Consider the following 24137-nt stretch of genomic DNA (forward strand, 5'->3'; position numbering starts at 1 on the left):
TAATGCACCATTTTAATGGTGATGGTAATTAATCATGAGAAAAAATCACCTAGAGGTGTGGTTGGTTCTTCATCACTCGGAGTCTTTAAATCAAGATTGAATATCTTTCTAAAAGACATGCTATATATAGGTTAACCAGAAGATATGGACTTGAGGCAGGAATGACTGGTGAGTGGCCTGTGTCATGCAAGAAGTCCGATGATGTGATCCTAATGACCCCGTTCACTGACCTTAAAAATATATGAAATAAGGTGTTTGAATCCCACTGGAATTCAATGGGAGTCGAGTGCCTGGCTACCACAGGTTCCTCAGAAACCCACCCTGCAATATGTGAGTGCCATGGATCTGTGGTGACTATGCAATACGCTGTTCATTGTGTGTCCTGCATCCCCGCTGTGCCCAGTCCTCAGAGGGTGTGAGCCTGCTATAGCTCCTAGATCCAAGCTTAGTTCTTTTGCTCAAGCTGTAGCAACTCATGCTTTTAGTTCTGGAGATCCCTAGCAGGGCTGGCCAAAAAAGCAAGCATTCTGTTTCACAAAACATGTAGAGGTTTCAAAATTTGATTTTGTTCCACGTTGGAACACAAATGAGACCTCTCAAAAATGTTCACCGAAAACCATGAGCGCAAGAGCTATCCAAGAATAGACCATAGCCTGATTCAGAGCAGGGACTTAAACCTGCATCTCCTATAGGCCAGGTGAGCACTTGAACCACTGGTCTGTTGGCACACATACCTACAGCCCCCACCCCCCACTCCCCAGGGTTTAATGAAAACTGAGATGCTTCCACAAAAAGTTTCAATTAAGGAATTGACATTTTCAGACCAAAAAAAAAGCTTTGCTGAAAAATTCCCAGCCAGCTGTAATCCTCAATTCAATCCCCAGTGGCCGCTGTTGCAACAATAACTGTCAGATCCACAACGAATGCAACATCACACCTATGCCAACATTAGCTGAAAGATATACAGCCCGTGGAAATGCTTTCACTGCGCAGCACAAGAGCCTTGAATGACACTGAGCCCCCTTGGCTCTCTTTAAAATCAGTGGGAATTGGTCCTCTGTCCCTCACAGGATCAGGCCCTGGAGAGGCAGGCTGCTGCAGCACTGGGAAGTATTTTACTCTTACATTTTGTGGTTGGTTCATTTTGGTCCAGGATTTGTGTTGGCTGTGGTGATGCTTATTGTGAGGCTGGTGCCTGTTATCTTTTAGCAGCTAAAGACCGACTGTTGGCAGCACGGCTAAGGATGAGCAATTCTTCAAGGGGAATAAAGAACCCAAATGAATGGTTTATTGGCTCTATGGAAACTTAAGAGATTTCCAAACAGTCCCTGACTAGTCTCTTGAAACCGAGGAGGATAATTTAAGTGTTTACACAAGCTCTGAGTCCTTCAGAATCTGATAACAATTATCACCCTCTAACTAAATGAGAAGAATTATTTACTATGTGTAAACATTTAACTGCAACATGTCTTGACTTGAGATGTCCCCAGGCCTGCTGCAGCTAAATCTAGCTTAATTAAAGCTTCTAAAAAAAAGAGAGATTAATGCATAGACTCTGTGTGCAAAGTGCCCAAATGAGTTAAATATTAGCTCATCTCTCTATTTATAGGCTAATCTGCAGAGAACTGTGTGTGTTGCTTTTATACATATATATATATATATATATATATATATATATATATATATATATATATATATATATATATAAATACATGCTACAGAGACAGTTTAATGAGCCAAGTGCTGGGGAGGTGCTCAAAGACCCATGACAAAAGCAATTTATCACATGGCCCTGCAGTTTGTCACATAAATATCATGACAGCAGCCTGGGGGGCATATGTCTGCGTGCACATCTCTCATTCTGAATACAGGAACATATACACAGGCAATTTAAGGAGCTCGTGTAAGGCCTTTTGGAAACAGCTTGTAATGTATCGCCCACCTAGAATCCAGATCTAGAAACGAACACACACTGCTAATGGAGACCCTGGGAGATGAGAGTGTGTCCAGTGACCAGATGGTTACAGTTAAGGGCTACTGCACCTGTATTCCCCCTCTGTGGTCCAGCATGGGCACTCACTTTTAGGCTCCGGGCTCCTCAGTCGTCACCTCTCTTGGGCAGAGAGAGATCCATATCTCTCTTCCTCCTGATCAGGGTATTTACTGGATGCACAGTTCCCTGCCTGCACTGTGAATTCCCCCACAAGTCAGAATGTTTAATCAGGCCTGCTTTACTTTTCTCCTCAGAAGCTGTAAGCAGAGTAATTGTCCCCCAGTTATAAGGTGCCACACAGCTTTTCTGAAGCAAGCACGTTTATTCTTAAGGTGGAAGCATTACAGAAAAAACATATTTAAAAAATAAAGGAACCTACACATGTGATAATAAGGTACCAGAGATCACCACAACTCCAACAAGGGCTCTAGTAAGAGTCAGTTCTTCAAACCCCACTCTGGCATTCTCTGTGGTTACAGGTTCATAGCACCTTTTGCTCAGAACAAGAACACAAATGCATAGGTTAGCCTTTCCCTGGTACAGCCTGGATCTTTGAGCTGCAGAGACTATGAACAGGTAAACAGCCCATCAAATGGTTGTCTCCTCAGGGCTCAACTTCAAAAGATTTACATTCCCCTCCCCTCCAGATGTTTCCTATGAAATCCACTTAACTTTGTTCATCCCAAACGTGTTTTCTAATCTGGCACATTGTTTAAAATATTCCTTTGAAGTTCCCAACACTTCCCAGGGTTCACATTGGCCACGACTCCCCTCGAGAGAAGTTACACACAATCCCATGATACATAAATTTTGCATTCATAATACAACGGACTCCCAAGTTATTTAAACTTAAGTCACTAAGATCTCCCAGAGGTATTGCAGGAAATTGCCACCTCTGTCACGCAGATGAGGGACCTGTCACTGTCTCACTCACTCCAGACAAGGGCTCCAATCAAGCCTTCCAGCTGTCCTCTGTGAAGATTTCTTCACTCCAGATACCTTCAGCCTTTTCCTTTGGGATCTGCTCCTTCCCCACCTGTTCAGTTAAAAGCTGTCATATCTTTTTAATTAACTTGGTTCTCAGCCCCAGAAGAACCCTGGAATATGGGTATCTTAGCAAGAACAGGAAGAGCCAACATGCCCAGGCAAAAAAATTGGAAATTAACCCTAAAACAGGAGATTAACCCTTTCCTTTGTGGGGGCCTATCCTGAGTCAGAGTTCTAGTGCTGTAGCCATCAAGGTGGTATTGGCTCTGAGCACCTTGGGACTGAGACGCCCACAGGTGGATTGGTATTATGCTTCCCCTTTTACAGAGAAGGTAAGCGGACCTGGTTGCAGTCACTCAGTGTGTCTTCTTGGTCACTGAGCCTTCACCTTCCTCTGAGGTGGGAACACTGGCCTGCATGGAGTTAGCCCAGAATGGAGAAAGCCCCACAGGGCTGCAGGTAACATCAATAGTGATCGAGACACGTGTTTTCTTTTGCTCAACTGTGTGCCCACACTGATTGCTGTGAAATGGTGGGGGTGTGGGGGTGTGAGAGAGAAATAGCGCCCCAGTGGCTAGTCCCCAGAAATGATAAAAGAACTTCTACTAGTGCAGTGGTTCCCAAACTAGGGGCGCCGCTTGTTCAGGGAAAGCCCCTGGCGGGCCGGGCCAGTTTGTTTACCTGCCGCGTCCGCAGGTTCAGCCGATCACAGCTCCCAGTGGCCGCGGTTTGCCGTTCTCAGCCAATGGGGGCTGCGAGAAGTGGCGCAGGCTGAGGAACGTGCTGCCCGCCCTTCCCGCAGCCCCCATGGGCCTGGAGCGGCAAACTGCGGCCAGTGGGAGCCGCGATCGGCCGAACCTGTGGGCGCGGCAGGTAAACAAACCGACCTGGCCCGGCAGGGGCTTTCCCTGAACAAGCGGCACCCCTAGTTTGGAAACCACTGTACTAGTGCCAATTAAGGGTGTCCTCCCTCCGCTCTAGGGTCTAACACAGTCCTGAGTTTGTGGCACTGACAAGCCACGTGTCTAGTCTCTACTTCTACACCCTAGCTCCCTATACTCAAGGGAACTCAGGTTAACACGCCATTTCTTGATTTTCATACCAGCACCTCCATCTTGTTCACTAGAGGCTATTTCCTCCTGTGCTAAACACCCTGCTGCTTAGAAAGTGAAGGGAGGAGGAGGAGAGAGTGATCTACTCCATTTCCATTGCAAACTAACTATAACCCCTCTGTTATGTCTCCAGGGGAGCTCATGTCCACCTGGGAGGGTCACCATACCATTGATATGGATACACATGTACTGACTTTCCAAGGAAGGGAGGGAGCTGGGGTAAATTCGCTTTCCTTGCTGATTTAGAATGGCAGCAGGTGAATGAAATCAAGCACCACCACCCTTGCTCTGAATCACCAGAACATTAGACATGAAACAAGTAGCTAGTTCCTCCACCTCACCGATACTCCTTCCCCTGCCCTCCTCCCCAGCCCTACCCTCTCCCTCTCCCATTTCCTTTGAGGTGCTTGCATAGTTACTAGGCAGGATTTGCACATCTCTCTGGTGCAGGGCACGTATTTCTCTGAAAAGTGCACCAAAACCAACCAAGTCTTCATGCTAAGCCAAACCCTGAGACAGCAGCCCTGCTGTCAGGGGCAGGAGGGAAACCACCAGGAATGTTCGGGGCCTGGGGAGGGGAAGGAAAGACACTGTTTACAACAGTATCTGGCTCTGGGACTCGCCTTTGTCCTGACCGTGGTTCACATTTATTTTCATACCAAGCAAGGCCTCTCACCCCTGTTGAAGGCGGGGGAAGGAAAGGGCTCGTTTCCCCCAATCACACAGAAACGGCAGCTGCGGTTTGGCAGAGGGAGCGCTTCAGGATGCTTGCGAGAGCCGGAGCTGTGTCTGTGTGGCCGCCCAACATGACAGACGCTAGCCTGTGTGTCAGGAAATACTAACGAGCTGCTAATCATTCCTGAGATTCTCACGCATGCACTTGGGGGCTGCTGTCAGGAACTGGGACATCAGAAATGTCCCTTTCTCTTTGTCTGTCTTACCACAGAGGCCTCTGGGGAATGGAGACAATGGCAAACAGACACCCTCCATCTAGATGACTCACACTTCATTGTCTTAAAGGCACTAGCAGGACCCCTCTGAATGACACAGGCTCTAGCAGCATGGTAGAGAAAGGTGGGTGGGGTTTTTTTTTAAATAATTTTATTATCCATTTTGAACACTGGATGTCAACAAAGGAAACACTGAGGGTGGAACAGCGCTGCCCAGGCAGAGTCAGAGAACCAAAACAGCTGGCGCTGAGCAGCTTGCATAGGAGACAACATCTGACTTCTTAGCAAGAGCCAGGGAAGTCAATCTAAAACTGAATAATAAGATGAAATTGTGATTGCCTGCAAATGTATGCTAACCCCTGAGATGACTATGGGCCAAAGATGCAGCATAGACATGGTTACTTCAAGATGATGCAGCCTTTGTATGAAAAAGTTGATGACCAACTATCCCATCCTGAAATACAACAGTGTGAAAGAAGAGGCAACCATCCAATGTGATACCAGAGAGACAGGACTTTGGTCATCACTCCTGCAAAAGGGACAGCCAGAAGCTTTTGTAACAAAGTCACTATCAACAACAGAACAAAAACAGAATCAAATTGAAGAGGAATGTATTGCAAAAATGTCTACATGTGAAAAGTTGGACGGGTATGTTCAAGGATGGGAATCCAGTTGAGTTAAAAAACCAGTGCTCATGGCCCCAAAATGCCTTTAGTGCATGCTACTGAAACTCCAATGCTAAAACTTAGATGTACATTACATCGAAAGCAGCATTGCAGGGGGAAAATATGGCAACTGAAGGAGAATATGAGATCCTCAACCTGATTGAAATACAGGAAAGACACAGAATGCATCAACCAGGTCAACTCTGTGCCAGTTTCAAAATAGGGGTTGGAAAGAGTCTGAGAGCAAACTATGCAGTCAAAGATTTACAAGTGCTCATGTTGGTCATTCTGTCAGGACCAGGGGAGAAGCCCACCTGCCTCTCAAGAATACTGGAACTAATGAGATGAGATAAGCATCCAAGATAGCATCATATATATAAGCTGTGATCATTGAGACAGAAACTTTCTCAAGAATACTTAATAGCCATTCTGGAATAGAAGTGGGTTTTTTACCCACGAAAGCTTATGCCCAAATAAATCTGTTATTCTTTAAGGTGCCACCGGACTCCTTGTTGTTTTTATGGATACAGGCTAACACGGCTACCCCCTGATACTGAAAAGCGACAGCAACCCCAACAGACCTTGGTGCACAGAGAGAATGGACCTTTTCACCACCCAAACTACCTCAGTGTACATAATTATTCAGGTTTCTAGGAGCTAGATGAGCTGTCAGATACTACCACAGCCACCATCATAGACAAAGCTAGGAAGCATTTCTTCAGGCATGGTATCCCATACAATATAGTTCCAGACAAGTGATCCCAGTTTATCTGCAGTGATTTTGTGCAATTTGCTTGGGAATGGGAATCCGGTCACACTACATCATCATCATACCACAGCCAGTCAAATGGCAAAGCTGATTGGCAGTTAAAATTGCTAAGTCTCCATTAAAGAAAGCTGCAAAAAGCAAAGAAAATATATGGCAACCCATTTCTGAATGGAGAAACACTCTTACAGAAGGCATTAATAGCAGTCCGGTACCACACTTGATGTCAAGATGAGCACATACCTTGGTACCATTAATAATGGTACCAACATTACTACCACCAGCAGTGGTGGAAGGAGTAGCAGACAAAAAGGAAGAGAGAAACATGCAAAGACTATGACTGACAAGCTAAAGACCTCCTAGAACTAGAGCCCAAAGATCCTGTCAAGATCATATTGTCTCCTCCGAACAAATAATAGTTTTGGAAGCAAGCTAGGTGTGGTGAAAAGATAAATCCTCGTTCATGTAACATAGCAGTGAGTGAGCATATATTTCAACAAAGCTGTACTATGAACACAAGACAAAAACCACAGACAGTAAACTGTGCACTCTGGTGAGACCTGATCAGCTGGAATACAGGCCAGTGAGTGACCAATACATACCAGAATAGCCTCTCAACACACCACATCACCAGAAGACCTATGTGCAAGGCCGTCTGCTGTTATCGTAAGAAAAACTTGCATTCACTCCAACATCAAACGTCCTGCAAGGTATACACAAGCAAACATCCTTGTGCATTCCTTCAGCTCACTGTCTTGCACACAGTCATCAGCACAATGACCCAGTGTGCTCTCACGGAGAGGGCACAGGGCTGGACATCAGGAGAGCTGCATTCTACTCTCCACTTGACCATTTACCATGGGCAAGTCACTGCACCACGCTGTGACTCGGGAAACGAGGATCAGTCTTGAAGACACTTTTTGGCCCTCTGGAATCTTTGCAGAAAGTTGGTTTCACTGCAGCCTTCCACACTCCAGACATTCAGTATCTAGAAAACAGAGACAGGGCCCACGTGCATCTAGAACCGAATCCAGATTTCACACACATGGGGGGTATTCAGATGGGAGGTTTTGGCTTAGCCCATTATAGAAATGAGAGGCCATGATGTGCAGAGCTAGGGCTAGGGTTGGGACCATCTCTTTCAGAAAGTAGTTGGGCTCTATGGGCAAATACAGGAGACATTTTGCTCTTACCAATAGCTCACTAACAACCTGAGACATTTGAGCCCCTGCCAGGGTCCTGTCTAGTGCTCTTCCATTGACATCATCAAGTGTTGGAACAGGCCACCAAGCAAGGAATGTTGGCCAGGACAATGAAGTGATTCTTAAACTCCTCTTGAAATGCACCTTGAGGTCTTTGCTTTCCACCAGCACAGCTCCTTGGAGATAGGCAGAAGTGAGCTGAGGTTTACAGATCACATGAAGGATGATACCTCTAATACTGCACAGCTTGGGTGGGATTCCCATGAACCTCTGGCCCATAGATAGATATGTATTCATCTTGGTGTAAACACTACGCGGTTTTGAACTAGAAATTATGCTTTCTAATGAACTGCTCTCAGTCCATTCAGCACAGTGGTCAGGAGCATGGAAACCTGGAAGACGGAAAGGTCTGGCTGAGTCTGGGTGCTGGACCTGTTAATCTCTAACATAGAGCATCACACAGCCTGGAATCTGGTTCGTGGAACAAGGCGATACACATACTGTACAGTCTTAGGCTTTTCCCACCCACCCAGCCTCACTCCTGGGAGATAACTGTAGAATCCGCCCTCCACCACTCAAAACTACCCTCCCAAAATCAAAGCAATTCCAACCCTTTAAGAGGAGGTATGACTATGTATAAAAATTCTGGGGCATCTTGGAACACAAGGGCTTCTGAGGCCACAGAAGGGCGTATAGGATGGGAATAACTGGGAAAGTGCATGCTGGAATCTCTGCCTCCTAAGCCCAGTGGACAAGTGTTTTTCTAGCACAACTGACAACTTTGAATTGTACAGTAGAACCTCAGAGTTCCGAACACCAGAGTTACGAACTGATCAGTCAGGCACACACCTCATTTGGAACCGGAAGTACCTAATCCGGCAGCCGCAGGGCCAAAAAAAAAAAAAAAAAAAGCAAATACAGTATAGTACTGTGTTAAATGTAAATACTAAAAAAAATGAAGGGAGAAGTTAAAAAAAAGATTTGACATGGCAAGGAAACTGTTTCTGTGCTTGTTTCATTTAAATTAAGCTAGTTAAAAAGCAGCATTTTTCTTCTGCATAGTAAAGTTTCAAAGCTGTATTAAGTCAATGTTCAGTGTAAACTTTTGAAAGAGCGCCCCTAGTGTTTTGTTCAGGGTGCTGAACATTTCAGAGTTATGAACAACCTCCATTCCCAAGGTGTTTGTAACTGAGGTCTACCGTAGCATTATACTCTGCCCAAAGATTCTCATACACAGACAAACGTGTTTCACAGCTGGAGACAGCCCATGAGTGTTCCTTTATTCCTCCATTCTCATAAACTTTGTGCTTTGGTTTCTTTCTTGGTTGGCTGTACTTTTGGGTAGATCTGAAGGGCAGACTGGCTCTGGGGAAGAATCCCAGTGAGCGTTATCTAAGGGGAGCATGATAGTCTTCGATCAGCATCTCCTTTAGTTGGGATGGGAAGGTAATGAGGAGACTGGTAAACACCACCAGTTCAGCCATACAGAGGTACATGAAGTATATAAAGTGGGCAATTTAAATTAAAAGTAACTTATTTTCCCAGCAGCACGGGTTTTGTTTCAACTATAATTGAGATCATAAATATGCATGGTCGGCAGCCTATACGAGATAGATGGTAGGAGCCCCAGCAAGAGCCAAGAGGCACTAAACATAACATAACTTGCTTAAATTAAACCCTCCCTTCCCACACACTGCATTGTATACAGTGCAGCGGACCTCTTGACTACAACCTGTTAGTGTGCATTAAAATAGTGGGGGAGAAATGCCTGGATGACTCAACACGTTAAGAATGCAGTACCAAGCTTTTGAATGGTAGGACTTTGCTATGCAGCATGGCAGAGTGACTGAAGAGTTATTGTTATTGATTTGAACTGTGGTAGCACCCTTAAAGGAAGGGATTGGGACCTCAGTGTGCTAGGTGCTGTGCACATGTGAAATTAAAAAGACAACCCCTGCCCCAAAGAGTTTACAATCCAAGCATACAATGAGACAACAAGTGGACAAAAGCAATTCAGTGGGATGAAGGATGGGGAACAGGGAAATGACAGAGCTGGGGATAGTGAATAGCTCTACCAGTGCACCTGGTTTGAGTTTTAAAAAGGGACTCGGAGGAAGAAAAGGTAGCGGCTTTATGGAATTTTAGACAGAGACCCTCCCTTGCGCAAGGGATGATGTGGGAGAAAATTCATCATTCCCTCAGACACCTTTGAATTAAAGGGCAATGAAAGCTGGGAGTGCTGACAGAGCAGAGAAGGGGACCAACAGCTCAATAACATGTAAGAGCTGATAGGGAAGCTGAAGCACAGAGTAAGATACAGGGATAAGATAGCCAGCTACTACTGAGGCATGATGCTTAAACCATTGATTTGATCTGATTAGTTGAACGAGATGTGAAGAAGGGGGTCACGCTGCAAAAAAAGTGTGGTGCTCTTAGGAACTCTGCCCACTCAGAATAGACTGTGCTGCTCTTCATGAGGCAAGTGTCCTTCTCTTTTCTTCTAGGCTTTCTATGCGTTAATGAAATAGGGAACAATGCTGACATTTAAATTATCCTTGCAAAGCTTCTGAGTTAACACCTCACTGAGATGAACGGGGCAAGTCATGCTTCTCTTCGCTTTTGCTCCAGACTCTCTGCAGACTCAAGCAGATGTTGCTACATCATTTACACTCACACCATGTTTCAAAGGGTTTCTTCACCACTACAGGGGATACAATCATTTTTAAAATGAGAGCTGAGATTCTGGAGCACAAGACAGCAGTTTGGTTACACTGTACCGTCAAGTACTCCCAAATTCGAGTCCGGATTGATAGCAAGCACATTATCCATGCTGTAGGCACCTTTTCAAATTTGAACTACAAAGCTACAGCACACAACCTGTATCATAATATAATGGGTTGCCCATTTACCCTCCGCAATTGGCTACCTGCAACTAACCACATCCGCCAGGCTAAAAGGTTAGGTTTCTGGTGTGCTATTTATGTCTGGCAGACCAAAGTAGGGAGTGTGTGGTTTCTAGGTTATCTTTCATGGAGCCCATGGTGTCTCACACCCACAAGGGAGCCCTCACGCATAGACAGCCCTGCCAGCATTTGAAAACCAGACAGGGAACAACTGGAGACGACAAATAGACACTCTCTTTCTGAAATCTGTTTGGACTAGAAGAGGACAGAGTGGGGAACAGGGTAAATATTTGACTTAAAATACAGTCCCCTCCAAATAGAGATGATTGGCAGGTGGTGTATGTTGTTGGGATGGAAACCTACAGAAGCGTGGCAGCGACATTGTGGTATCAAATGATGACTGGGTGGGAAATATTTTAATTGCAGGCTGCTTTCTCCATCCTGCTACCCTGTTAATTCTTCCTCATCCTGCCTTGGCTCCAGGGAGGATGGGATGGATCCTGGTGCCATGGTGGGCTGAGACTGAGAGGCAGGACACTCATGAAGTCCTGAGCAATCTGCTTGCCTGGTAGCTTTCCCAGCTTATGCACGACACCCTGAGGTCTGGATGGCTCCTGCGCGTCACTGAGAGGGAAGCATGCACAGGAAATCTGGCAGCAGCAATCTCGTCTCGCGTGAGCGCTGGCGACTAGCATAGGAAACAGCCCAAGCGCCAACGATTCCTGTCACGCTGCTTAATGATGGTAAACGGGAACAAAAGAAAAGGCTTAATGCTCAAAAGCCAGGAGGGCTGTCGTGACACAATCCAGGAATCAGAATGAAAACAAAGAAACTGGCCCCCGAGCACCAGAGCGCCTTTGAAAGAGGAAGAACAAATTCTTACATAACAAGAGCACTAAGCGCCTTCCCACCTAACCACTGGCATGCGGTTTTCATTTTATAACCAGCTGGAGTTATTTCTATAATTAAATACTAGGCAGGTGCTCTGACACTATGGTCATGGGGCCGTATAAGAGCATATTTGCATGGTGGGTGACCCCTGCAGTGTGTACTTCCTACCTAGCCCACCCAACCCAAGCCCAGTTCCGGCTGGGGCAGCTAGAACTCCTCAAACGGGCTTTCACAGCAGCACAGTCTTTCTGTACCCCTAAGCAGTGCAGGCGGAAGCTTCCAGCCATAGTGTAGCTCCAAATGTCAGCACAATGTTTATATGAGGGGAAAAAACGGTCCTTTACACGGAGAGTGGGATTTTCTAAAGCTCCCCATTACCTTCAGTGGGCATAGAGTTAGGGACCATTGAGCAGTTCTGAATATCTCACCCTTGGGATACGTCTACGCTGCAATAAAAGGTTCTTAACTCAGGTTATCTAACTTGGGCTAAAACAGCAGTGAAGACATGGCAAGTGGGCTTTTAACTCTGGTTAACTCAGCTTGAGTTCATCCCCACTCCCTTATAGGCTTGCAATGGAGCTGATAACCTGAGTTAAAGCCGAGTTGCCGTGTTTTCACTGCTATTTTAAGCGGTTAACTAATCCAAATGCAGAACACATTTGTTTGCTGTGAAGATATTTCCTGAATCTCGTGATCCCTTATTACATGAAAGGGGATTTTGTCTGGTTTTATTGTAGTTGGGGGGTTTTGTTGGACAATCCTGGATAGTTGCATAATGTAAGTAACTTGTGTAACAATCTGGTTATAAAACAATTAAGAAATGTTGGTGCAGGGTGTTAGTGGGCCCCGGCATTCCTTTGGAAATAGTGATTTGACACTAAAGCTTTGCTGTTCTACAGCAGGTCTCATTTGGGGATCTCAAGCCATCTTTCCAAAGTGGGATAAGCTCCATTTTACTGAGTGTTCCCAGTCATGCCATGAGTCAAAGACAGAGGGTAGAAAAAAACACAACACTTGCTCTCTCTCTCTCTTTCTTTCCTTCCTTTTGCATTTAGTGCGCAGACCTCGTGGCACCAGGCGGCACGATTTATATTGCAACATTTCAGTTATGTTTTCATTTTCATAATAAAAACACAACAGTTAGTTTGTACCAACTTGATACTTCTGTTCAATATTAAAGGATAGGACAAAAGAGCCAAGACCATGCACCATTCAGGTTTTAGTCCTTCCTCTACTAGGGTTGCCAACTTCGAGGTAACAAAAAGCTGGGACATCCAGGATGATCCATAAGACTGGAAAAGTGGCAATGTGTACTGAGCACCTTCACAGATCTCCCAGGACAGCTATTCTAAAAAGGGACAATCTTGGGAACACCTAGACAGGTGGCAACCCTATCTTCCACATATCCTCTTTTATCATGCACTTCCTGAAAGAGGAGTTCTCTACATTCCCAGACATTATCCTATAGAGAAGCATACTATCCCCTACTGGGAAGCTACCATCATAACATCCCTTCCGTCACATTTATCTGAGATAGCAAAATTAGACATGACTGCCATAACCTACTTATAGATTTAACATTCTGTTATACTCCCTTACATTTATATGTATGATTATAAAGACTTTAATACCACTTGCCACCTTTTGGGTGGCTAACTCAACTTGCTGGGTAACTAAGGTATTTTCCTCTGTGGTTCAGAGGGCTGTTGTTTGACACCTTAGCATTGTAGAAAATCTTGTAATTGTTAGGCATCCATCTTCCTCAGGAAACAGGGGTAGCCATGTTAAACCAAATGAAACCAGCTAGCTTAACATTTCTGTCTTTATCTCGAGATACATTTTTCAGAGGGTTTTCTTGGCTTGGTTTTGTGGGATTTTTTGTGCCTTGAGAAGCCATTTATGGGGCTCTGAAACACAAGATCTGTTCTTCTCATGGTATTTCCACTGTCCAAGAACTGAAATCCGATCTCCCTCTCTTTCAGGCCCATAAAAGGGCTCTTGAGGCATTAACAGAATATGAACACGGAGTGCCAGCTTGTGCTCTCACGCTGGTGTAAATCAGGAGTGACTGCTAAAGCCAGTGGAGTTACACTGGTGCAAACTCTGCGTGAGTGAGAGCAGACTCAGACCCAACTGCTGGAAATGCATGGACTAGTGCCCATGCTCATCTCTAGTAATTCCCATAGCAGGAAGATTTCTACCATACTCTTTGGTAGGCACAGTGACTGGAGCTGTTGTTTTCAGTTGTCACAGGCAAGCATATTCCCATACACACCATTTCACCTCTTGTGCCATTTTTAGCTTCCTTTGCTGAAAGGTGAATTGAACTATCTCCATGAGCAGCGACCAAGTCCCAGGTGGGTCCAGTGTATAGAATCAGACAGAGCCATGTGCTGCCCAGAGCGAGGGTCCCAGACTGGCGCAGCATAATTTGATGGCTACCTATTGTGAGAAGAGACTTGATCCAAACTTCCTTTTACTCTGCTTCTTTAACCCTTTGGAGTGAATTTAGTATTCATGAGAAAGAGGGACGGATAGTGTGGCTAACACCAGGTGCAGGGTGGACAGATGCTTTAAATCATAGAGACTAATGATGGAGAAAGACCTATTAGACCTCTTGGTCTGTCCCCCTTGCCAAGGTAGGATTTTCCCTATGATCTAGCCTTTTGTCCATGTCCTACAGGATGGGGCTTCCTCACCACAGCTCTGCCTACGCACCACAATCCTGACCTGCAGCTGCTTCTGCTATTCCCAGCCTGTGCACACAGACACCAGCTCTGCCAATGCACCTGAGTCTTGGTTTGCAGCACGTCCTGCTTCTCCATTCCTTGGTCCCCGTCCCTGCCCTGTTCCCCCATGAACAGTAAGGCTGACAAACACACAGACGCCGCAGCATGGGAACAGGGGCGACTGAACTCTCCAAGTTTCATTTTATTTCCACAAAAACAATGAGGAGTCCGGTGGCACCTTAAAGACTAACATTTATTTGGGCATAAGCTTTTGCAGGTAAAAAACCCACTTACTTCTTTTCATCTAAAGAAGTGGGTTTTTTTACCCACAAAAGCTTATGTCCAAATAAATCTGTTAGTCTTTAAGGTGCCACCAGACTCCTCATTGTTTCTGTGGATACACGGCTACCCCTCTAATATTTTATTTCCAAGCATTATTATTCAGTTGAATTATCCCTGGCTATCATGACCTCACATGCCGCTAGGAAAGCAGCCCAGATTTGACAGGGTAGCAGGGAAGGGAACTGGTGCTACATGGGACATTCCCAAGAAGAGATTCTTTCTGTTACTTATTTTTCCCAGGCAGCACAGAATCATTCGCTGTGATTTAAAGGGGCCATGTCAGGTTACAAATCATGGGCCAGATTGTCAGGAGGAGCAAATTGCCATGTCTCCACTGACTTCAGTGGAACTACATGGATTCACACCAGCTACCGACCTGACCTCACCTATGTTAGAAATAAGACCTTAGATAATTAACACTGAAAGGAATTGTTTTTAAAGGGGAATTTACTTTGCACCAATTATGAGGTTTATTTAATTTCTACAAGGATAAATGCAAACTAAGATAGTGAGACTGTAATCTCTGGGGTTGGAACAATGTCTGCCTGTCCCTCTGCAGCAGTGCTTTGCAATATGGGACCTCTCTGCAGCGTCTGGGCACCACCACGGTACAAATATTAATCGGTAATAATAAAAGATGCAAATAAAGACAAGCATGAGCTGATAAGTGAAAGTGCCTCAGACTAGGTGACACACAATCTGAAAGTAGCCATGGTGAATTCCGAATGAAATCTAGCCAGGAATAAACCACGGGCAGAACTCTCTCGGGTCCCTCCTTTCGAGGGACATCACTAGTCTTAGCCCCACCATTGTACCCACACCTGAGGCTCTCTCACTTCCATTGTTGAAAGTGGTTAATACCAGAAATGCAAAACCCTGATGCTGAGGCTGTGGGAAGAGTTATTGTTTCTAACGAAAGGAATCTGACAGCATTTGATGTTCCTGCATAAGTGAGTTTTCTATGTCCCTCATTTTGGGTCTTTGTTGCACTCTGTGCCCATTAGCTGGCTGAGAGGCATGACAGAGAGTGTCCTGGAAGAGAAGGCCGCCTTTACAACTCTCTAGAAATACCAGTGGGGCTTAAAGTCCATGAAAGCTACACTACACTTACACTACCAGAGTGGTGTGAAGGGATGTCAGTGTAAATGAGAATCAGGTTCTTTAATTGCATTCTTCAGGATGCTCTGACCTCCAGCTGGCCCCGAGGCTGGGATACTGGATCATCTTGACCCCTGATCCAGGGATCCCTGCATTTCATGCCACTTTCAGCTAGAAGATCTATGAAGAACTCTATGAGGAACTAAAGTTAAAATCCAGATACCATTGTACAGATCCTGAAGTCCTATATTTTCTGTGTAACATCATGGGAAAGCTCTGGGTCATCCTCTGCCACCCAAGTGATGTTGACTGCTAGAATTTCCTTGTCATGAACAGACATCCGAATAAAAACCCATTTTCCTCCCTCACGAGTCTCACGTGCCTTTGTAGTGCACCTAAGGCCACTTTTAGGCATTGCCAGACTGAAGCACTACGAGTGCTTGGCCTCCCATCCCAGGGCACAGTATTCCCTTACCCTTGCTGTATCCACACTCTGTGTCCCTCAGAGCTAACAAACTAAGAAGTCCTGGCACAGTCAAGGAATTAATATGTGACTGGAATAAGAGAGACTTGGTGGGATAACTCACATGACTGGAGTACTGTCATGGATGAATATAAACTGTTCAGGAAGGACAAGTAGGGCAGAAAAGGTGGGGGACTAGCACTGTATGTAAGGGAGCAGTATGACTGCTCAGAGCTCCGGTATGAAACTGCTGGAAAACCTTAGAGTCTCTGGATTAAGTTTAGAAGTGTGAGCAACAGGGGTGATGTCGTGGTGGAAGTCTGCTATAGACCACCGGACCAGGGGGATGAGGTGGACGAGGCTTTCTTCCTCAACTAACAGAAGTTACTAGATCACAGGCCCTGGTTCTCATAGGAAACTTCAGTCACCCTGACATCTGCTGGGAGAGCAATACAGCAGTGCATAGACAATCCAGGAAGTTTTTGGAAAGTGTAGGGGACAATTTCCTGGTGCAAGTGCTGGAGGAACCAACTAGGGGCAGAGCCCTTCTTGACCTGCTGCTCACAAACCGAGAAGAATTAGTAGGGGAAGCAAAAGTGGATGGGAACCTGGGGGGCAGTGACCATGAGATGGTCGAGTTCAGGATCCTGACACAGGGAAGAAAGGAGAGCAGCAGAATACAGACCCTGGACTTCAGAAAAGCAGACTTTGACTCCCTCAGGGAACCAATGGGCAGGATCCTCTGGGAGAATAACATGAAGGGGAAAGGAATCCAGGAGAGCTGGCTGTATTTTAAAGAATCCTTATTGAGGTTACAGGGACAAACCATCCCGATGTGTAGAAAGAATTTTAAATATGGCAGGCGACCAGCTTGGCTTAACAGTGAAATCCTTGCTGATCTTAAACACAAAAAAGAAGCTTACAAGAAGTGGAAGATTGAACAAATGACCAGGGAAGAGTATAAAAATATTGCTCGGGCATGCAGGAGTGAAATCAGGAAGGCCAAATCACACCTGGAGTTGCAGCTAGCAAGAGATGTTAAGAGTAACAAGAAGGGTTTCTTCAGGTATGTTAGCAACAAGAAGAAAGTCAAGGAAAGTGTGGGCCCCTTAATGAATGAGGGAGGCAACCTAGTGACAGAGGATGTGGAAAAAGCTAATGTACTCAATGCTTTTTTTGCCTCTGTCTTCACGAACAAGGTCAGCTCCCAGACTACTGCACTGGGCAGCACAGCATGGGGAGGAGGTGACCAGCCCTCTGTGGAGAAAGAAGTGGGTCAGAACTATTTAGAAAAACTGGACAAGCACAAGCCCATGGGACCGGATGCACTGCATCCGAGGATGCTAAAGAAATTGGTGGATGTGATTGCAGAGCCATTGGCCATTATCTCTGAAAACTCATGGCAATCAAGGGAGGTCCCGGAAGACTGGAAAAAGGCTAATGTAGTGCCCATCTTTAAAAAAGGGAAGAGGGAGGATCCGGGGAACTACTGGCCAGTCAACCTCACCTCAGTCTCTGGAAAAATCATGGAGCAGGTCCTCAAGGAATCAATTCTGAAGCACTTAGAGGAGAGGAAAGTGATCAGGAACAGTCAGCATGGATTCACCAAGGGCAAGTCATGCGTGACTAATCTAATTGCCTTCTATGACAAGATAACTGGCTCTGTGGATGAGGGGAAAGCAGTGGATGTGTTATTCCTTGACTTTAGCAAAGCTTTTGATACAGTCCTCCACAGTATTCTTGCCAGCAAGTTAAAGAAGTATGGGCTGTATGAATGGACTATAAGGTGGCTAGAAAGCTGGCTAGATTGTCGGGCTCAACGGGTAGTGATCAATGGCTCCATGTCTAGTTGGCAGCCGGTATCTAGGGTCGGTCCTGGGGCCGGTTTTGTCCGATATCTTCATTAATGATCTGGAGGATGGTGTGGATTGCACCCTCAGCAAGTTTGCAGATGACACTAAACTAGGAGTAGTAGTAGATACACTGGAGGGCAGGGATAGGATACAGAGGGACCTAGACAAATTGGAAGATTGGGCCAAAAGAAATCTGATGAGGTTCAACAAAGACAAATGCAGAGTCCTGCACTTAGGACGGAAGAATCCCATGCACTGCTATAGACTAGGGACCAAATGGCTAGGTAGCAGTTCTGCAGAAAAGGACCTAGGAGTTATAGTGGACGAGAAGCTGGATATGAGTCAACATTGTGCCCTTGTTGCCAAGAAGGCCCAATGGCATTTTGGGATGTATAAGTAGGGGCATTGCCAGCAGATCAAGGGACGTGATTATTCCCCTCTATTTGACATTGGTGAGGCCTCATGTGGAGTACTGTGTCCAGTTTTGGGCCCCACACTACAAGAAGGATGTGGAAAAACTGGAAAGAGTCCAGCGGAGGGCAACAAAAATGATTAGGGGACTGGAACACATGACTTATGAGGAGAGGCTGAGGGAACTGGGATTGTTTCGTCTGCGGAAGTGAAGAATGAGGGGGGATTTGATAGTTGCTTTCAACTACCTGAAGGGGCGTTCCAAAGAGGATGGATCTAGACTGTTCTCTGTGGTAGCAGATGACAGAACGAGGAGTAATGGTCTCAAGTTGCTGTGGGGGAGGTTTAGGTTGGATATTAGGAAAACTTTTTCACTAGGAGGGTGGTGAAGCGCTGGAATGGGTTACCTCGGGAGGTGGTGGAATCTCCTTCCTTAGAGGTTTTCCAGGTCAGGCTTGACAAAGTTCTGGCTGGGATGATTTAGTTGGGGATTGGTCTGGCTTTGAGCAGGGGGTTGGACTAGATCTCCTGAGGTCCCTTCCAACCCTGATATTCTCTGATTCTAAGGCAAGGTCCATTCCCCACTCAGCTAGTCTGAGCTCATGAATGAAAAAGAGAGACTTCTTTAATCCCTATATTTCGGACAGCAAAAGAGGCTGGAACTCAACCTCAAGTATCTCAGGAGGTTACTGGCTCAGGCTGGGCAAACTCCACTGAAATTTGAGACTAGAGACTAAAAAGTAGCGGGAGGAGGAGAGTGGTTTGGTAATGGCTCTTCTAAGAGTCTGCAGTACTTTGGATGGGATTAGGATTTACCTTCCCAAGCTATCCCCAGGGCAGTTTTGACAGGCTGATGGCGTTGTTGACTGGTCACCCTCAGGTAAACAAGCTGCAAACAATCCATTGCCATGTCGACAGATGCTCCATACAGTTCAGAGGGGGGAATGAAGCCAGTGTTTGCAAAAACGATTGGGCAATAAAAGTCATTTGTTTAGGATTTACGAATAAATAAAAACAGTATGAAAATGCTCTCGACTGTGTCCCTTGATGAAGACAGGGCTGGACGTATAAGACTCTAGTTGTCCAAACATGGAGCCCTCCACAGGTGTTCCTGAAGCACTGGGCCTCAGCATCTTAAACCCCGCCCCCAACCAGTTCGTAAATCCATATCAATTAAAAATGAAAATCTTCCTTGTTTGTTTTCAGTCAGGACTCAGACATGTCAAGCGGGAAGAACTGTGATTTATTGCCCTCAAGTGGTGAGACATGGTTAGAAGACAGCCAAGCGCGAGGTGTTCAGAAGCACTGTGCGTACTTGGCACTTGCCTATCTGCTTGTTCCATTGCCACTCTCTAAAGTGTCTTTCTACATCTCCAGCATCCCGTGCAGCTCAAAGCTTCACAGTATGAGGTGTCCTACTGACCTAACAAAAGACAGAGGGGCTGACTGCTACTGCAGGCAGCCAGGGGTCTTCACAGAAACACTCCCTCTCCCACTATCCCAGGACCTATCCCAAGGGAGTAGGCGTTCAGACGCAAGGCAGGCTGGTGTGAAGAGGCTCTGCATGTGCCCTGCCCTCTGCACAGCACACCCTTCTAACTTTCCTGGCGTCTGCCACCTGTGCAATGGGCGGTCCCCGCACAGGACGACTGTTAGCCGCTCCACTTTACAGGCCAGGTGGTCACTGTCAGACTTGGGATTTGCCAGGACAGAGTCACTTCCCCTCCCTGTTGGGCAGTGCTGGTGGGGCAGAACAGTGGCTGCCATGCTCCCCCTTCCCCCTCCATGCCACCCCACCCACAGTGGCTCTCCCGTTCCCCAGACGGAGCTGGCTGCCTTTCTGCTGAGAACCCTGAGATTTCAGGAGCTATGGAAACAGGAAGGATTTGTAGCATTATGGAAATAGCAAGTGTGTTACACTCCCTCCCACCATCACTCTCCCTCTTCCCCATCACTCCCTGGGCAGCAGATAAGTACCTGCTTCCCCAGCCTTCCCCATCACATCAAATATAATACCGGCAGGGGATGGGATGGGAGCGACAAAAACACACTGGTTCTTGGAATCTCTCCTCCCCTCCCCTTGACAGGGCTTCATACCTGGTAAGAGGAAGTGGATGCAAAGGGCTCAAGAAATAGAGATTTTGTGAGGTGTTTTTCCTTTGAAATCTCCCAGCAGTGAAAGGTACTAATATTTAGAAACCAGCAGCAGCAGGATTGGGCTGCAGATCATGGCCAGAGCAGAGACAGCACCTCCAGCGCTGCTGCTGCTCCTTGTGCAATGCGCTGTTGGTTACTTTTCTGCAACATCTGGGCCAAAATCTGACTGTCCCTGTGCAGAGGGGCTGAGTACAGGGAGAAAGAGATGGGCAGAGGGAAGAGCCTCTTCCACCCACTCTTCCCAGAAGGCGCCAATATTAAGACAGACCTAGTGCAGTCCCTTGGGAGCTAGTCTGGGTTCCCATCTGACATATCCATGCAGCACAGCCCCGAGGAGGCAAGGCCAACGTGGCTGAGGGGATGATCATGGCTCATCATCCCTGCACACTTGCTGGGGTATGAGTGGAGGCGCATGTTGCAGCTTTGCACAAAGTGACAGCAAGGGCTGCAGTTTAGCAATGCCCTCGCCTGTGCAGGCAGAAGGCGGACGCATGGGCTCCTCCCTCTTCCCATGGCATTCATGCTGCAAAGCCAGAATCCTGTCCTACCCTTTGTCTGTGGCTTTAGGGAGGACAGTTCCTCCCTCCTGCATGGGAAACTGTCACCTATTTACTGTCCCCAGATAGGTGCTGGGTTAGCTGTTGGAACATACATCATGGTGCGTTGTAGGAGGGATGCTTTATAACTGATCCTGTGTGCTTGTGGCATCTAGGTAGCTCATCTGCCCCCTCACAGACAGGAGACAGACTGAACAGAAAATACAGAAATAAATAATACAATTGCTATCGGACACGTTAAAATACCCCTGGAATTAGAGCCAAAGCTCCCACCGATGGCCCCAAAGGCCATTTGTTCAGCCCAAGTCTATAGGGCTGCAGGTGGGAAGGGCGTATTCTCTGAGATGAGCATCGGACTGATGACCCTACAAAACACTTTCCCACCATCAGGGATGAGTTTCAGCACCAGTCCCCTCAGATCAGCTGCGTTCTTGGAGTGCCATCTAGTGGCCACTTCCACAATCTCCATCCCGTGCATTCCCAAACACTGGACTTTGGTTCCATCCTAGCTCAGGCTGATAACTGTGTTGCCACTGAGCCTCCCCCATGTAGTACAGAAAATGCAGTAAGTCTGGTTTGGAAGCAGGGTACGGGTGGTGGTGGTGGTGTCTCCTACTTATGTGCTTTGCAGTTAATGCTAACTGACCAGGCTGGGATGATGATTTCATCTGGTTTCCAGGTGACCCAAGAGCAAAGCCTGCGAGTGATCTCAGGGGAAGGTGTCTCGTCCCAAACAGCTGGTCTTTCCATCTGAATGTTAGACACGTGACGATAACCTGGCTTGGGAACAGGCCGGGGCGCAGGACTATATGTTTGCTGTTGCTCTGAACGCACATGGCTGCCCTTCAGCAATGAGGTAAGAAGATAACTTGGTTTGGCTGTTTTCCATGTTGGAGCGTGTGGGTCCCATGAGGAGGCTTCTCAAACGACATGTCCTCCTTCACTCAGCCACCTGGCCCGATATGTAGCACACCAATCCGGGCCCTTCTACCACAGGGGAGCATTGTATATGAGAGCCAGCTTGGCATGAATGGCACCTTGGAGCTTCTGGTCTCCCAGCTCGGTGGCAGCAGCCAGGGCCAACAGGAAGTAGGCAGCAGCATCTTGTTCATCCTAATCACAAAGGACAAGGGAAAACATGAGGGACTGGTTTGAACTGAAGTGCCCAGTGCTGGAACTGGACCAGGGCCCAGTCCCTGGATCTCTGTCTACACTAGACCCCTCTGTTCTAGCAGCTGAATTCCAGGATAGACATAGGGATACTCTAGCAGATACTCCAGCTAGACCATTATATTCAGCACAGCATGGAAAGACGCTTCTCACCTTCAGTTTGTGCAGGGTCAGGTTGCCAAGGCGGCAGTAAACCTTGCAATAGTACATGGCCTCTTCCGCACACTGCAGCACCGGAGAGTGCAGGGCAAGTGTCTTCAGATAGCAGTCCTCTGCCATCTCATAGATCTGCAGGAAATAGTACACCGTAGCCAGGCGGTGAAATGCAACCAGCTCTTGCAACTGATCTCCTGGAAAATGATATAATGATACTGCAGCCAGCTATAAATCATTCCCATTCCTGGACAACTGAGCATGGAGCCCATGGACCCTGAGGAATTCTAGAATGGGTGTGCTTCACAGTCAGGGGAAGTGTGGACATCTGTGAATGAGGAGATGGGTGAGAATGGACATGAAGATGGTACAGTGGGGACATGGCCATCAACAAGATCGTTGTCACCATCAGCACAGGTTAACAGGGGATGAATGCTTCTGTGTATATAATTCAATATATAATTCTATGGATATGCCAGGACTGCATGGGTTCTTTCAACACAGGGTGCAGCTAAGAGCTATATATTGGCATTGGCAGAAGCAATTCTTGCCCAGAATTGGGCAAGGGTGGTGAGGAGTTCCATTGGGGAAAGAAGAACTAGGGCGGTGAGGCATCACCACATTACAACCACCCTGAATATCCCAGGCTCTGGCAAAACAACAAACTTCCCATCAGACTCAGGTCTCCCCCACGGCAGCGTGGGAGAGCCAGGCATTCCATGAGCCTATCAGCCAGGGCCCCAGCCATGTGCTTAAAGAAGACTTTACCCCGAGACAGTAAAAGACCATCCAGAGCCTTCATTAAACTAGGAACTTACCTTCCTGGCCAATACATTCAGACAGACTTTTCTCTCTTGCCTCCTCCCCACCCACCCCCGCACACTTTGGAAAAGACATGGGGACAGATAACTCCTTCTGATGCCTGGGGACCGAACCACTCACCTGCGCTGCTGCTGAGCCTGGCTGCCAGTGTGGCAAATTCCAGGGCCTTCTCGTAGCCCTGCAGCCCAATGTGCAGCTCTGCCAGCTTATTGAACAGCCGCAGCTCTGTCCTGGTGGCCTTCAGTTTCCTGGCCAAAGGCACAGCACCTCCCTGGGGAGAGAGGGGACAATAGCCCACAGCCATCTTGGGCAGTTCCAGTTCAAACCCTGCACGGCACAGAGTAGCCCCAAGGTGCCAGCTACAGAGGAAGGATGGTGCAGGAGTCAGGGCATGAGCCTGGGACTTTAGAAAGCCAGGTTAATTTCCCTGCTCTGCCTCAGAGACCATGTGTGACCTGGGCAAGTTGCTTAATCTCTCTGCCTCAGCCCGTATGAACAGGAGTTAATAACACTTGCCTACCTCTCAGGGGAAAGCCCTTGCAGACGCTATAGTAAAGGGAACTGTGTAAGAACCATAAATGGCTTCTGCCCTCAGTCCAACACACTTGCCACGTTCTGTCCTTGGCTGTTTGCCCTGCCATGAAGCATCCCTACAGCCCATGCACTTTCCACCAGCCAGTGCCCTGCAAGCCTCAGAACTCAGTTCTCCTGGGTACAATGTAATTCTGTGTAAAGACAGCCACGGTTGCTCGGTATATCCTGTGAGCTTCCAGGGAAGCAACGGCTCAGGCTTTCTAGGAAACCCTGTCCCCTCTCGCAGCTGAGCTCTGACTGAGGCAGCAACTGTTGCCAGAGGTGTCTGGGCTTCAGAGCCAGGTTACCTGATGCGTTGTGCCTCTGGCCATGCCCAGCA

At 47.0% G+C, this 24137-nt stretch overlaps 1 protein-coding gene across 5 annotated transcripts in view; it reads right to left on the bottom strand.

The window, feature by feature from the left end:
* Positions 1–19587: 19587 nt before the first annotated feature.
* SH3TC2 (SH3 domain and tetratricopeptide repeats 2) overlaps positions 19588–24137 on the bottom strand; it is a 28865-nt gene continuing 24315 nt past the window's right edge. For 2 of the 5 annotated variants that reach the window (XM_073355819.1, XM_073355818.1), the window contains 3 exons: positions 23345–23495; positions 22403–22599; positions 19588–22192 (listed from right to left, as the gene is read on the bottom strand). In XM_073355819.1, the coding sequence (XP_073211920.1) occupies positions 22067–22192; positions 22403–22599; positions 23345–23495 (474 nt within the window). In that variant the 3' untranslated portion in view covers positions 19588–22066. The other 3 variants (XM_073355821.1, XM_073355820.1, XM_073355822.1) reach the window with 3 other exon arrangements.

The sequence above is a fragment of the Lepidochelys kempii genome, chromosome 8, assembly GCF_965140265.1.
Source record: "Lepidochelys kempii isolate rLepKem1 chromosome 8, rLepKem1.hap2, whole genome shotgun sequence".
NCBI classification, from domain to species: domain Eukaryota; kingdom Metazoa; phylum Chordata; order Testudines; family Cheloniidae; genus Lepidochelys; species Lepidochelys kempii.